A 16,888-nucleotide genomic window follows, 5' to 3' on the forward strand; every position below is an offset into this window, starting at 1 on the left:
TTTTTTTTAAAAAAGAACCAATCTTTGGCTTTTAAAATTCTCTTCATTATATTTTTGTTTTTTATTGAGTTCTATTCCCAATTTATTTATTAAAATATTTCCTTTCCTCTGTATTCTCTGGGATCACTAAATTGTTCATTTGTTCCAGAATCCTCCACTTCTATTGGCCCTACTACCACTGCTATTTATGAATATGTGCTGATGTTTGAGAGTTTTGTTTTGAGGGGTGGATGGAATTCTTGCATGAAGAAGAGAAGGAAGGTGAGGAACTACAGAAATAAAAGACAGGATGGTCTTTCCAAGGGCAAGGTCTGACTTCCTACAGAGAAAAGGAATGCAGGGAAAAGGCAAGAGAGTGTTGCTTTGAGGCCCCAAAGATAAAATCAACCCAGAGCACAAGAGGAATCTTCTTGGCATTTCTGCATGAACCATATGGGCTGTGTCCAGAGTGACTATATGTCAGCATTGAAGTGGTGCATGTTGTACCTGTTAGAACATCAAGAAAGGGGAAGCCTCACCCAGGGCATCTGTGGTAGGGGTAGTGCAAAGTGTCTTCTCCAAAGAGCTTGAAGGTAGCAGGCTCCTGAGGGAAGCCAGACCTCTGGATCAAAGTGAATGGGTGCTAGAAAACATGAGAGCCCTCCCTAAGCTATGACTGGGTATATATAGATAAGCCTAGGACTGTGGGCCTATGATCAAGCAGGTTTAAATATTTGACCCTGTAAAATCCTGGTAGTAGTGTTAGCATGACGTTATTTATTGCCAAGGCTGGTGAGGTCTAGGAGGCACTGGGATACACATTGTGTCTTTTCTTCACCACAGGTAGATATGCTCATCCTGAGCTGGAGCTGTACTCTGACTGTTGCATATCCCAAAGCATAATGCCTTATGTGGGTGAAGGATATTTCTGGTCTCCACTTCAATCCCCTTTCCAAAATTACCTTCATTTAAGCCTCTGAAAGGGTCTCCCTAGGAGTTTTCCCAGAGCCCCATGCATGTCTTTGTTCCTCAGGCTGTAGATGAAAGGGTTCATCATAGGTGTCACCACCGCATACATCACTGTGGCTACTGAGTCCTTCATGGAGTAGGTGTGGAGGGGCTGCAGGTACACCATAACAAGTGTCCCATAAAAGAGGGAGACCACACCCAAATGCAAGGCACAGGTAGAGAAGGCTTTGTATTTCTTAGAGGCTGAGGGTATTTGAAGGATGGTTCTGACAATACGTACATAGGATGTGGTCGTGAACCCTAAGGGGGTGAGGAAGATGAAGCAGCCAGTGGCAACCAGCACTGTGTGAATGATGTGGATGTTGGAACATGCCAGCCTCAGCAGAATGTACATCTCACAGAAGAGGTAGTGGATCTTTCGGGACCCACAGAAGGTCACCCTGGTCATGAGGAGGGTGAGGAGGAGGCCATAGAGAACAGACAGCCCCCAACACAAGGAGAGGAACAAGACACAGAGCCCAGGGCTCATGGCTGTGACATGGTGGAGGGGGCAGCAGATGGCCACATAGCGATCATACGCCATCACGGCCAGGATGAGGTTGTCCAGGGCCACCAAGGAGAGCAGGAAGTAGAGCTGCGTCAGACACCCTGCATAGGAGATGGCTTTGTTCTGGGACTGGAGGTTCACCAGCATCTTGGGGATTGTGTTGGTGACAAGAGGTCAGTGAAGGAGAGGTTGGCCAGGAAGAAGTACACGGGGGTGTGCAGGCGGGAATCAGAGCTGATGGCCAGGATGATGAGCACATTTCCCACCACCGTGACCAGGTACATGGACAGGAACATCCAAAACAGGATCCGCTGCTGCTCAGGACTCTCTGACATCCCCAGGAGAAGGAACTCTGAACCTTCACTCTGGTTGCCTCCATCCATTTCCTCAACTGTCTGCAATATTAACACCAACAAATGTTTATTAAGTGCCTTCATTTGAATAAGGACATGAAGATAAGCAAAATCAACTTTTTTCTTAGCATTAAAATATCTTGGACTAAATTTTAAAAGTAATAAAAGCAACAGGTCATTATAGGCACAAAAACAGAATATGGAAGGTATGCAACTTAATTATTCCAGCAACTTCTAACCTGACATACTGAATATTATAAAAGTAATGTCTAAGCCTTATTTTTAATCCTGCCATCTTCCAATAGTCTTGAAGTGTTTAAAGTTTAGTGTGTTATGTTATGATTTTATACAGGGTTTTAAGTGGTATTTAATATAGGTATACACATTACAAGAAATGATTATTGTCCAGTTGGAGAAGTGGAGAAATACTGGAAACGAGAAAGAAGAATTATTATTACTTGTTGATATAATGATTTCTCTGGGAAATCTAAGAAAATCAGTGGAAACATCATTAGAAAAAAAAAGATGTCTGTGATTAGTCAGTGAAGTGACCCATGACGGAATGAACAGACCCTCAGCTTTCATGGTCCCTGTAAGCTGTGTAGTGCAGCGCTAAAGACCGTCCTGTGGGAACTCTTAAATTCAAGTCTAAGCACTGCCTCTTCCTGGCTGTAATGCCTCAGGCAGGTCACTTATGTTCTTTAAGACTCACGTTTTTTTAATGTGAAAAATGGGTTGGGGTGAGGAGAAAATTAAGGAATAAAGTACTTAACACAAAGAGGTGACATGTGGAGAGCATTCAATAAATAGTACCTGTTATTATATACGAATGATAATCAAGAATACTAAGATTAAAATATAATATGAAACACATCAGCAAACAATCTATGCATTAAGATATTAAGAATCAGGTATGGTCTTCAAATTCTCTATTGAGGCATAAAGTAAAAATTTGTTAAATGGACAGATATAACGAAGATTCTCGATAACAAGATGAGATGTTGCAAAGGTGCATATCCTAAGTTGTTGTAAAATTTAACCTATTTGAAAGTCAAAATTGTAACAGGGTTTTAAAGAAACAAAAGCTAGTTTAAATTTCCTCTAAAAATAAGAATGAAAATAAGCTAGGAAAATGTTGAAGACAAGGAGATACTTGCTCTGTCAAATATTAAGAACTCTACAATAGTGGGGGTACTGGTGCTGGAATGAACAGATCAGTAGAACTGCCTAGAAACATAAGAAACAGCCAAGTTCATGTGGAATGTGGCGAATTGTTATGGTGACACTTTAATTCAGCAGGGAAAGGTTGCATTATGCAATAAATGGCATTAGGACAACTGTCTACTTATTTTTTTGGGAAAAGTTACATCAGTGTTTTCTATTTTATCCAACATACTAAAACATAACAAACATACTAGTATATTTTATCAAAATAGACTAAAGATAAAACAATTATTTTTTTCCTTTTGAAAACCTAATGTATATGGAATAAAACATTAAAAAATCTGAAAAGTTATAAAGGAGATAATATAAATTGTATCAAATTCCAGCATGTAGAGATAGACAACCATGGCTAATGTCTTTAGTCAAGACATGAAGGACCACAAAAAGCCAGCCTTGTAACACGATGGGCAAAGAGCTTTGCAGAAAAGCAGGTGCATGTACAGATGCCCTGAGAGGGGAAAGGTCTTTCTCGTGTTTAAGGAAGTAAATATAGGCCAGCATGCCTTGTGGTGAAGAGGATATTGGTGAGACAGGACGTTGTGCCATGGCCAGTAATGAACTGTAAAGCAGAAGTGGGTGTGTACATTTAGCAACTATTTTTTTCTTTGTATTTTATCAACTGTATTTTAAAAATCACGTATGGCTGTTGCATTTTTAATCGAACGCTTTTTCAGTGTCACTCAAGATATATTTTGTGAATAGCCTTCTCAATATTGAAGCATACTTGCATGCCCAGTATGAACTACTGCATCAATTTGCTAATATTTTATTTAGACTTTTGTAGTCACAATTATTATTATTATTTTTTAATTTTTTAAATTTATGAAGTATTTATTGATGATTCTTGGGTGTTTCTCGGAGGGGGGATATGGCAGGGTCATAGGATAATAGTGGAGAGAAGGTCAGCAGATAAACACATGAACAAAGGTCTCTGGTTTTCCTAGGCAGAGGACCCTGCGGCCTTCTGCAGTGTTTGTGCCCCTGGGTACTGGAGATTAGGGAGTGGTGATGACTCTTAAAGAGCATGCTGCCTTCAAGCATCTGTTTAACAAAGCACATCTTGCACCGCCCTTAAACCATTTAACCCTGAGTTGACACAGCATATGTTTCAGAGAGCATGGGGCTGGGGGAAAGGCCATAGATCAACAGCATCCCAAGGCAGAAGAATTTCTCCTAGTCAGAACAAAATGGAGTCTCCTATGCCCACCGCTTTCTACACAGACACAGCAACAATCTGATCTCTCCTTCCTTTCCCCACACTTCCCCCCCCTTCTCTTCAACAAAACAGCCATCGTCCTCATGGCCCGCTCCCGATGGTCGCTGTCTCTTCGGAGCTGTTGGGTACACCTCCCAGACAGGGCGGCCGGGCAGAGGCGCCCCTCACCTCCCAGACGGGGCGGCCGGGCAGAGGCGCTCCTCACCTCCCAGACAGAGCGGCCGGGCAGAGGTGCTCCTCACTTCCTCCCAGACCGGGTGGCAGCCGGGCAGAGGCGCTCCTCACCTCCCAGACGGGGCGGCCGGGCAGAGGCTCTCCTCACTTCCCAGATAGGGCGGCCGGGCAGAGGCGCTCCTCACTTCCCAGACCGGGCGGCCGGGCAGAGGCGCCCCTCACCTCCCAGACGGGGCGGCCGGGCAGAGACGCTCCTCACTTCCTCCCAGATGGGGTGGCGGCCAGGCAGAGGCGCTTCTCACCTCCTAGACGGGGTGGCCAGGCAGAGGCACTCCTCACTTCCCAGACGGTGTGGTGGCCGGGCAGAGGCGCTCCTCACTTCCCAGACTGGGCGGCCAGGCAGAGGCGCTCCTCACCTCCTAGACGGGGTGGCCAGGCAGAGGCGCTCCTCACTTCCCAGACGGTGTGGTGGCCGGGCAGAGGCGCTCCTCCCTTCCCAGATGGGGCAGCCAGGCAGAGGCGCTCCTCACTTACTCCCAGACGGGGTGGCGGCCAGGCAGAGGCGCTCCTCACTTCCCAGAGGGGGTGGCCGGGCAGAGGTGCTCCTCATCTCCCAGACGGGGCGGCCGGGCAGAGGTGCTCCTCATCTCCCAGACGGGGCGGCCGGGCAGAGGTGCTCCTCACTTCCTCCCAGTCGGGGTGACGGCCGGGCAGAGGCGCTCCTCACCTCCCAGACGGGGCGGCCGGGCAGAGGCGCTCCTCACTTCCCATACGGAGTGGCGGCCGGGCAGAGGCGCTCCTCACTTCCCAGACGGGGTGGCCCGGCAGAGGCACTCCTCACCTCCCAGACGGGGCGGCCGGACAGAGGCGCTCCTCACTTCCCATACGGGGTGGCAGCCAGGCAGAGGCGCTCCTCACTTCCCAGATGGGGCAGCCGGGCAGAGGCGCTCCTCACTTCCTCCCAGACGGGGTGGCGGCCGGGCAGAGGTGCTCCTCACTTCCCAGACGGGGCGGCCGGGCAGAGGTGCTCCTCACTTCTCCCAGACGGGGTGGCGGCCGGGCAGAGGCGCTCCTCACTTCCCAGACGGGGCAGCCGGGCAGAGGCGCTCCTCACTTCCCAGATGGGGCAGCCGGGCAGAGGCGCTCCTCACTTCTCCCAGACGGGGTGGCGGCCGGGCAGAGGCGCTCCTCACTTCCCAGACGGGGCAGCCGGGCAGAGGTGCTCCTCACTTCCTCCCAGACGGGGTGGCGGCCGGGCAGAGGCGCTCCTCACCTCCCAGATGGGGTGGCCGGGCAGAGGCGCTCCTCCCTTCCCAGACGGAGTGGCCAGGCAGAGGCGCTCCTCACTTCCCAGAGTGGGCGGCCAGGCAGAGGCGCTCCTCACTTCCCAGAGTGGGCGGCCGGGCAGAGGCGCTCCTCACTTCCCATAGGGGGTGGCAGCCAGGCAGAGGCGCTCCTCACTTCCCAGATGGGGCAGCTGGGCAGAGGTGCTCCTCACTTCCTCCCAGACGGGGTGGCAGCCAGGCAGAGGCGCTCCTCACCTCCCAGACGGGGCGGCCGGGCAGAGGCACTCCTCACCTCCCAGACGGGGCGGCTGGGCAGAGGCGCTCCTCACCTCCCAGAAGGGGTGGCTGGGCAGAGGCGCTCCTCACTTCCCATATGGGGTGGCAGCCGGGCAGAGGCGCTCCTCACTTCCCAGATGGGGTGGCGGCCAGGCAGAGGCGCTCCTCACCTCCCAGATGGGGCAACCGGGCAGAGGCGCTCCACACTTCCTCCCAGACGGGGTGGCGGCCAGGCAGAGGCACTCCTCACCTCCCAGACGGGGCGGCCGGGCAGAGGTGCTCCTCATCTCCCAGACGGGGCAGCCGGGCAGAGGTGCTCCTCACTTCCTCCCAGACGAGGTGGCGGCCGGGCAGAGGCGCTCCTCACCTCCCAGAAGGGGTGGCCGGGCAGAGGCGCTCCTCACCTCCCAGACGGGGTGGCCGGGCAGAGGTGCTCCTCATCTCCCAGACGGGGCAGCCGGGCAGAGGCGTCCTCACTTCCTCCCAGATGGGGTGGCAGCCGGGCAGAGGCGCTCCTCACATCCCAGACGATGGGCGGCCGGGCAGAGGCGCTCCTCACTTCCCAGATAGGGCGGCCGGGCAGAGGGGCTCCTCACATCCCAGACGATGGGCGGCCGGGCAGAGGCGCTCCTCACTTCCCAGATGGGGCGGCCGGGCAGAGGGGCTCCTCACATCCCAGATGATGGGCGGCCAGGCAGAGATGCTCCTCACTTCCTAGACGGGGTGGCGGCGGGGCAGAGGCTGTAATCTTAGCACTTTAAGAGGCCAAGGCAGGAGGCTGGTAGGTGGAGGTTGCAGCGAGCCGAGATCACACCACTGCACTCCAGCCTGAGCACCATTGAGCATTGAGTTAGCGAGACTCCGTCTGCAATCCCAGCACCTCGGGAGGCCGAGGCAGGCAGATCACTCGAGGCCAGGAGCTGGAGACCAGCCCGGTCAACACGGTGAAACCCCGTCTCCACCAAAAATACAAAAACCATTCAGGCGTGGCGGCGCGCGCCTGCAATCCCAGGCACTCGGCAGGCCGAGGCAGGCGAGTCACAGGAGCCCGAGGCAGGGGGGTTGCAGCGAGCCGGATCATGGCAGTACAGTCCAGCTTCGATAACAGCGGGAGACCGAAAAAAGAAGGAGAGGGAGACCGAAGAAAGGGGAGGGAGAGGGAGAGGAGGGAGAGGGAGAGGGAGAGGGAGAGGGAGAGCTGTAGTCACAATTATTAATGAGGTTTGTCTGTGGTCTTTTTTGGTATGTGCCACCCTTCTTACCATTTTAGTACGATTTGGCTTGCATCAGAGTCCATACTAAACTTGTATTCACTTATTTTCAAGTCTAACATTTGAAATTTGTTGCAGTTTCTTTAATAACTTATAAGAGAAATTTTAAAAATATTTTGTAGAATTCTTTTTGTATACATTTATTTATTTAGAGATTGGGTCTCACTCTATTGCCCAGCCTAGAGTAAAGCAGTGTCATCACAGCTCACTGTAGCCTTGAACTCCTGGGCTCAAGCCATCCTCCCACCTCAGCCTCCTGAGTAGCTGGGACCACAGGCATGTGTCACCATGGCTGGCTAATTTAAATTTTTGGTAGAAACAGGGTCTCGCTATGTTGCCCAGGCTGGTCTCCAACTCCTGGCCCCCAGCGATCCTTCTGCCTTGTCTTCCCAAAGTAGTTTGATTACAGTCATGAGCCACTGCACCTGGCCTTGGAATTATCTTTCTAAATAAAAATAGCTTTATCAGGGTGCAGTGGCCCAAGCCTGTAATCCCAGCACTTTGGGAGGCAGAGGCGTGCATATCGTTTGGACCCAGGAGTTCCAGACCCGGCCTAGGCAACATGGCGAAACCCCATCTCTACTAAAAATACAAAATTAACTGGGTGTGGTGGCAGATGCCTGTAGTCCCAGCTACTTGGGAGGCTGAGGTGGGAAGATCACCTGAGCCCGGGAGGTTGAGGCTGCCGTGAGCCATGATTGTGCCACTGCCCTCCAGCCTGGGCAACAGAGCAAGACCCTGTCTCAAAAAAATGGCTTTAAAAAACTGTATTGTAATCTATTGATTATAAACAAAAAATTTCCAAAGTGAAAAATTAAAGCAATACCAAAAATTTATACGGAAAGTAAAAGTCATCCCAAATTCTGTCAGAGCAGCCACTGTTTACACTTTGGTGAAGATACTTTCCGTTTGATTCATTCAGTCATCTTTATTCACTCAGCAATGTGATGGGGAACTTCCTCCAAGTCAATATTGTCATTTATTAGCTATTGTTGTTGTTGTTGTTTTGTTCAGGGACCTTATTTTTCAGCCTGCATGATAGTTGTTTTTTTTCGAGACGGAGTCTCTTGCTGTTGCCCAGGCCAGACTGCAATGGCACAATCTCAGCTCATTGCGACCTCTGCCTCCCAGCTTTAAGTGATTCTCCAGCCTCAGCCTCCCGAGTAGCTGGGACTATAGGCGCTCGCCACCATGCCCAGCTAATTTTTGTACTTTAAGCGGAGAAGGGGTTTCACCATGTTGGCCAGGCTGGTCTTGAACTCCTGACCTCAAGTGATCTGCCCACCTTGGCCTCCCAAAATGCTGGGATTACAGGCGTGAGCTGCATGATAGTTTTTAAATCTTAATATTTTATAAAAACACAACCCAGCTGCAGGCGTACCTTGGAGATATTGTGAGTTTGATTCCAGATCACCTCAATACAGCAAATATTGCAATAAAGTGCATCACACAATGTTGTGGTTTCCCAGTGTATACATGTTACGTTGACACTATACTGTAGTCTATTAAGTGTGCAGGAGCATTATGTCTAAAAATGTACATTCCTTAATTAAAAATACCTTATTGCTAAGAAATGATAGCAATCACCTGACCCTTCATCAAGTTATAATCCTTTTGCTGGTGGAAGGTCTCACCTTGACGCTGACGGCTGCTGACTTACCAGTGTGGGGGTTGCTGAAGTTTGGGGTGGCTTTGGCAATTTCTTCAAACAAGAACGATAAAGTTGGCCACATCAGTTGACTCTTCCCTTTAGGAAACATTTCTCTGTAGCATGTGATGCTGCCCGACAACATTTTACCTACAATAGAACTTCTTTCAAAATTGGAGGCCATCCTCTCAAACTCTGCCACTGCCTTATCAAGTAAGTTCATGTCATATGCTGTATTCTTTGTCATCGTTTCAACCATGTTTGCAGCATCTTCACCAGGAGTGGTGTTCATCTCGAGAAACTGCTTTCTTTGCTCATCCGTAAGAACCAACTACTCATCTGTCCAAGTTTTATTATGAGATTGTAGCTCTTCAGTCACATCTTCAGGCTCCACTTCTAATTCTGTTCCTGCTATTTCCATCACACCTGCAGTTACGGAACTCTTCCTCCCAGTGAAGTCTGGAACTCCTCAAATTCATCCATGAGCATTGGAATCAACTTCTTCCCAACTCCTATTAATGTTGATATTTTGACCTCCTCCCATGAATCATGAATTTCTTAATGGCATCTAGAATGGTGAATCCTTTCCAAGTTTTCCCTTCACTTTGCCCAGATCCATCAGAGGAATCACTATCTATGGCAGCTGTAGCCTTACAAAATGTGTTTCTTATATAATAAGTCTTGAAAGTAAAAATAACACCTTGATCCCTGGGCTGCAGAATGGATATTGTGCTAGAGGCATGAAAACAGCATTCACCTTCTGGCACATCTCCATCAGAGCACTTGGGTGACCATGAACAGTCATATTTTGAAAGGAATATTATTTTCTGAGTAGTAAGTCTCAACAGTGGCTTAAGACATTGAGTAAACCATGTTATAAACAGATGTGCTGTCGTTCAGGCTTTGTTGTTGCATTTAGAGAGCACAAGCAGAATAGATGTAGCCTAATTCTTAAGGGCCCTAAGAGTTTTGAAATGGTCAATGAGCATTGGCTTCAACTTAGTCACCAGTTGTTTCGCTCATAACAAGAAAATCAGCCTGTCTTTGAAACTTTGAAGCCAGGCATTGGCTTCTCCTCTCTAGCTATGAAAGTCCTAGATGGCATCTTTTCCAGGAGAAAGCAGATTTGTTTACACTGAAAATCTGTTGTTTAGTGTACTCACCATCGTCAGTTATCTCATCTAGATCTTCTGGATAACTCATTGCAGCTTCTACATCATCACTTTCTGCTTCACCTTGCACTTTTATGTTATGGAGAGGGCTGCTTTCCTTTATGAACCAACTTTTGCTAGCTTCAAATTTTCTTCTGCAGCTTTCTTACTTGTCTCAGCCTCTGGAGAACTGAAGAGAATTAGGAACTTGCTCTGTATTAGGCCTTGGCCTAAGGAAATGTTATTGCGAGTTTGAGCTTCTATCCAGACCACTGAAACTTTCTCCATATCAGCTAGAAGGCTGTTTCACTCTCTTGTCATTTGTGTGTTCAGTGGAGTAACACTGTTTAATTTCCTTCAAGAACTTTTCCTTTGCATTGACAATTTGGCTGTTTTGTACAAGAGGTCTAGCGTTTGGCGTATCTCTGCTTTTGCTTGTCTTTTTCAACCAGCTTAATCATTTCTGGCTTTTGATTTAAAGTGAGAGACGTGACTCTCCTTTCACTTGTACACCTAATGGCCTTTGTAGGGTTACTAACTGGCCTAATTTCAATATTGATAAATCTGAGAATAAGGAGGCCTGAGGAAAGGGAGAGAGACGGAGGAATAGCTGATCAGAGATGGAGGAATGGCTGATCAGCAGTCAGAACACACACGACATTTATTGATTCCTTTCAACTTATGTGGGTGTCGTCCATGGCAGCCCCAAATAATTGCAATGGTTAGGTCAAAGATCACTGGCCACAGATGAGCACAACAGATCTAATCATAATGACAAAGTTTGAAATGTCATGAGAATTACCCAAATGTGACACAGATGTGAAATCAGCACATGTTGTTGGAAAAATGGCACTGACAGGCTTGCTTCATGTAGAGTTGTCACAAACATTAAAAAAACAAACAAAAACCAAACGCTCAAAAAAACAAAATGCAGTACTTGCAAAGAAAAAGTGCAAAGGCAGGTGCAACGTAACATAGTAGGCCTGCACGTGCTGTCTACAGGAGACAGACTTTTTTTTTTTTCCTTGAGACATTGTCTCACTCTGTTGTCCAGGCTAGAGTGCAGTGGTGCGATCTCGGCTCACTGTAACCTCTGCTTCCTGGGTTCAAATGATTCTCCTGCCTCAGCCTCTCAAGTAGCTGGGATTACAGGTGTGTGCCAAGATGCCTGGCTAATTTTTGTATTTTTACTAGAGACGGGATTTCACCATGTTGGCCAGGCTGGTCTCGAAATCCTGACCTCAGGTGATCCACCTGCCTCGGCTTCCCAAAGTGCTGGGATTACAGGCGTGAGGCACCGTGCCCGGCCCAGGAGACAAACTTTAGATTCAAAGGTACAAATAGGTTGACTGTAAAAAATGGGAATATATAGATCATGCAAACATCTACGACTAGAAGGTTGGAGTGGTTATATATTAGCCTTTAAATATAAAAATAGATAGAAAAAATAGACTTTCAATAAACAAACTAGAGATAAAAAGATCCATTCCATAATAAGAGATTTAGTTCATCAGAAATATATAATAATTATAGACACATAGATACCAAAATGTTTGAAGCAAAAGTTGACAGAAAGGAGGGGAGAAATAGATAAATCAACAATAGTAGTTGAATAACCAAATATCCCGCTTTCAATAATGAACGGAAAAACTAGGTAAAAGATCAGCAAGGAAATAGAGGACTTGAACATTACAAATGAAGTATCCCTAACAGATATCTATAGAAAACTCAACCCCAAAATAGTAGAAGATTCTTTTCAGCTGTCCTTGGAACATTCCCCCAGAGAGACCGTATGCAAGGCCATAAAGCAAACCTCAATGATATTCAACAGATGGAAATAACACAAAGTATGTACTTCAATTACAAAGGAATGAAATTTACAATGGAAAGAAGAAAAAATGGAGAAAACTCACATTTTATGGTAATTAAACACCATCCTCCAAAATAACCAATGAATCAAAGAAGCAACAGAAACAAATGAAAGTGAAGATGCAACTTTCCAAAACTTATGGGATTTGGGGAGTGTAAGAGAAACGGTGGCTAGGAGGCAGGACTAACTGGCAGCTCCCACTTGGACGGACAGAGCAGCCTGTGGAGACTTGCATCATGAGCTTTTGCTCCAAGAACTACCGCAGGAACATACCAGGAAAGCCGAGGTAGAGTGCTCACCTCTGCCTGAGCACAAAGCATGCTTTCGGACAAATTTATCGTGTATTTTCCCTACAGTAGCTGAGGCTCCCCATTTCCCCCAGAATAGCTCAAGTTTATGGCCAGACAGTCAAGACCCAGGATGCTTCAGCCCCAGTGGACTCTCCGGCTTGCCTGACCTCCATTCTCTACTCTAGCAGTGCCCTTGCAGTTTGTATGTTTCCAGAATACACAAAATATTTTGTCTCTGTCCTTCATACTGACTGTTCCTTTTCACCAAATATGCTTTCTTCATTCTGCTCCTCCAGGCTGAATTTTTCTCCTTCAGCTCTTGTCAGCCTGGTAAGACCTGCTCTAGCACCTGCTTAAGCGTCTCCTCCTCGTGACATCTTCTCCCACCCCAGAGGTAACCACTCCAGTTTCTGCACTATTTTTGGTCTTTGCATTCTTTTTAGGATTGACCCTTTCCACATTCTGCTTAACTATCCATTCTCTGCAAGACTGTGAGAGTTTCGAGAGTAGAGACAGTACAGACGAAAATGTGGTTGCTTAGAAAACTAGCTGATGCCAGGGGAATGTATTCTGCAAATTCAATCTTGAACAGGATAAATTTAAGTAGCAGCTGGGTAAGCAAATGTGGATGTGGGGACTGTGAGCAACCTAGAAGGTTAAAGTAAGTTGGAGCTACAAGCTTTCGTGGAGGTAGGATGGGGCAGGCAAGCATTTAGCAAATGAATGTGTTGTTTGTTTTTGTTTTGTTTTGTTTTGTTTTTTCTTGAGATAGAGTCTTGTTCTGTTGCCCAGGCTGGAGTGCAGTGGTGCGATCTCAGCTCACTACAACCTCTGCCTCCCAGGTTCAAGCCATTCTCCTGCCTCAGCCTCCTGAATAGCTGGGACTACAGGCACACACTACCACACCCAGCTAATTTTTGTATTTTAGTAGAGACAAGGTTTTACCATGTTGGTCAGGCTGGTCTCGAACTCCTGACCTCAGGTGATCCTCCCGCCTTGGCCTCTCAAAGTGCTGGGATTACAGGTGTGAGCCACTGCACCCAGCCATGAATGGATTTTTAAATCTCAATTTACAGAGTTGAATTCCCCGATATCCAGGGTCAGTTGCATACTGAAAGGAAAGTTTGAGTCAGAAGTGTGGATTGAAATCCTAGATTAACACATAAAACGTTTTTTTCCCCCAGCAAATAACTCCTCATTTCTGAGCACTTGGACAAGATAATGTGCTTACGTGCCTTATCTATATTAAGGTCTTTTATTTAGTCCACACACAGCACTATTTGGCTCTATGAGAGATGATTCCACCAAGAATTAGATCAATAATCTTTTTACAGTTGCTCAGCTTGTAAAAGAATGGGGTGAGTATTTAACCCTCTTTACTGACTCAAAGCTGATGCCCCAACTACTCGACCGCGTGTTAAAGGACAGTAATAATATCTACTTTATGCAACATTAAGAGCTGAAATCCTGAATGCGGAAGGAGTTCTCTTGCTTGAAAGCTGATTTTAAATGGGAGGTGCTGTTATGGGGATGGCAAAGGGAGTCCTATTTAACCATTTCCTCAAGCTTCTATCTCCCACCCCAGCAGGAAACTGTTTCCAGCAGGAAACTGTTCTCCACCCTGGACCTGGTTCTGCCCCCTGCTCAGGCACCCTGGGATCCCTCAGTCCACCCTGGGGTCTGCAGGGAGTGGTCCAGGATGTCAGGGTTGGGACTTAATCGTGTCCGGCCACTTGGTGCATCTACATGGGAGAGAGATGGGGGATGTATTGTGATGGGCTTCCCATACAAAGGGATATGCACTGCCTCGGTCAGAAACCAGGGGGCAGAGAGAGAGAGAGAGAAATAGGAGCCAGGCTGTCACCCAGAAGACTTAAGTGCTGGGCCAGCGAAGGGCACTGGGAAGGAGGTGAACTACCCGTCACAGAAGGGACTAGAACAGGCTGCACGATGCCATGGGCTGAGCGATCGTTTCAGAGCCAATTCGAGCATTTAGTGGAAGTAAGTGCTGGTTAAGGCCTTTTTTAGCAATAAGGTTCCAAATTACAGATTAATGATGGAGTGGTCCTCTGGCATTTCAGTGAAACTGGGAGTAACCCTGAGCACATGCTCAAAGACTTTTTGTATCTACAGCTTCCCACATCTCTTATTTGTTAGTTGTCATATGGATCTAACTACAAACGAGCCCGTTTATTTCCCACACTCCAGAACTTACGTGCAGCCTTGATCCGCAGAGATCTGCCCAAAGTCAGAGCGATTTGACGGCAGAGATGAGCCCATGACCGAAGCTCTGCTTGCTCTTAGAAAAACGGTTAAAATGAGAAAGAGGGAGCTGATGGGCTCATCCCCGAGATCAACCCAAGACCCCCTACGTGACCTGAGCATGAAAAGCAGCACCGTGGTGATTCCCTGCAGGACCCCAATCCTGAGCACACTCGCCCACCACCTCTGTTTCTGCCATGGAGAGAAACGGCTTCCACCTTCTTAGACCCCAGAAGAAACTACTTCCTTCCCACCTTCTGGGTGGGACAGCTTCCCGACACGAGAGAAGATAGGAGGAAGGTGATGGGACTTCAGAAAACCAAGGCTGCCCGGAGGACTGGACACCTCTGCTCGCTCGCCCTAAAGGTATCATCTCCCACGCTGCAGTGAGCACTAGGATCACCTGCGATGCTCCAAGACGAAAAGCTGATTTTCCTGCCCTTTCTCTGAAGTACTGGTTCTGTTCTGAGGACCAAGTTCTTTTTAGTGAGCACGGAGTGATTCTGATCCTATACTTTGGGAAACACTGCTCTCGGCCTGTAAGAGTCAGCGGGTTCTGAAGGCTAGTGTGGTCTGAAGGCCATAGACACACAAACTCCTAGGTAGTGTGGCTTGGGGGAGAGGACAGTGATTGTGGGTGTGTTACAGAAAAATGCTGCGAGCTTGCTGTTGGAACACTGGCCTTTGTGCCTCCTCTGTTGCTCCCCAGCTGTAGGACTTTGAGTCGGGCACTCAATCTACCCGAGCTGCCTCATCTCACCCATGTGGACATTCTTGCAGGTTGTGAGAATCACAGGCAGCAGGGCGTGTGCCAGAGAGCCTTTGAAAACTGCAGAGTGCCAAAGATTGGAGGAATTGTTATCTTACCTTAAGCCCTTAGCGGTTAGATTATGAAGATGTCCCAAAGTATGTATGTTTGCTTTTTGCATCCTTTAAAAGAAATCTTTGCTAAATCTTTGCCAATGTCCTTTTTTATATTTTCTGCTTAAAGATTTATTGTTTTACTATTCACATTTAGATTTACTATCAATTTAAAACTAATTTTTGTATCAGGTGAGGTATAGGTCAAGATATATTTTTTATTCCACAAATGTAAGAGAGAAAATGGAGGAGAAGATAAGAGAGAAGAGGGAGAAGGAGCATGAGCCTGAGGCGTACGGACCTTACCCACTGCTCTGTGCTGCTCTCAAGAGTTCACTGGTTCGACTGCCTCCACATTCCTGTTCTACAGGATGAAAATTCAGTAAGGACATAAGAGACTATAATGCATTATTTCTTGAATAGAACTTGGTGACTTGTCCTATTTTCTAAATGTAAAGAGCAGAGAACTCGTTGCCTGCATCTTCAGTCCCTGCAAAAGAGGAGACAGAATTTGAGGCTCTTTATGCCCTGATGCGGCTGGGGGGATTTGAGAACTGATGTTGGGATCCCAGATTCATGATGGAAAGGACTAAACAGGGACTATATCAGACCTACGTATCAGTTTTGGAGAGGCCCTGCAGATACAATCCCAAGATAGCCTCTTGAGATGAACATGGATAATTGCTCTGATGTTATTATCTAGAGGCAAGGACCTTGGGAAATGAGTCTTGTTTACAAGAAGTAAACCAGCTCCTTATTGCGCAGCGATCCTAAAACACATGCTGGTAGTTGGCCAGAGATAAAGCAGCCCTCATACGTATTGCAGCCTGGCTTTGACTTATCAGAGGTCTGGAAAATCTGAAGTACTAAACTTCAATTAGGATGATCTAGACTTCTAGTGACCCCAAGTTCTAAGCAAAAGCAATCGAAAAAAAACCCTATTTGGAGGAACAATGCCCCCTTGAGCTCAAATTATTTCTCTTAATACTTTTTCAAGCACAATATCCAACATACATCTGAAGATAAGACACACAAGGATGGAAGATTCCAATAGCAAGAACCAGCAGATGGGATGCATATAGGGACTCCAGATAATATAATTATTAGACACAGATTAAAAAACAGTCATGCTTATGGTGTTTTAGAAAATAAAATGAAACCTGAAAATGTTGTCAGTGACTTTTACAAATGGAACAGTCATAATGAGTAACCAGCACTCAGATGAAAACATATTACTGGCCCTCCAGAAGTCACCTCATTTTCCTCTGTAGTCCCTGTTCCTATGCGGGTAATCAGTATCTTGACTCCTAATAGCATAAATTACTTTATTCATTTTTGTACTTTATATTAAATCATACAGTTTGTTCTCTTTTGTATCTGCTTCTTTCACTCAACATTATATATGTGTGATTCAGCCACCCTGTTACATGTGGTTGTATATTATTGCTCATATTTATTGCTGTATAACACTGTATTGTGGGAATGTACCATTTAATAAACCCATTTAACCA

At 46.9% G+C, this 16,888-nt stretch overlaps 1 protein-coding gene across 1 annotated transcript; it reads right to left on the reverse strand.

The window, feature by feature from the left end:
- Nucleotides 1–943: 943 nt before the first annotated feature.
- On the reverse strand, nucleotides 944–1,932 carry LOC129018068 (olfactory receptor 1D5). The gene is given in 2 exon segments (XM_054459254.2): nucleotides 944–1,665; nucleotides 1,668–1,932. Coding segments are annotated over 2 exon segments (987 nt in total).
- Between the last annotated feature and the right edge of the window lie 14,956 nt (nucleotides 1,933–16,888).

Source organism: Pongo pygmaeus, chromosome 19 (assembly GCF_028885625.2).
Source record: "Pongo pygmaeus isolate AG05252 chromosome 19, NHGRI_mPonPyg2-v2.0_pri, whole genome shotgun sequence".
Taxonomy (NCBI): Eukaryota; Metazoa; Chordata; class Mammalia; order Primates; family Hominidae; genus Pongo; species Pongo pygmaeus.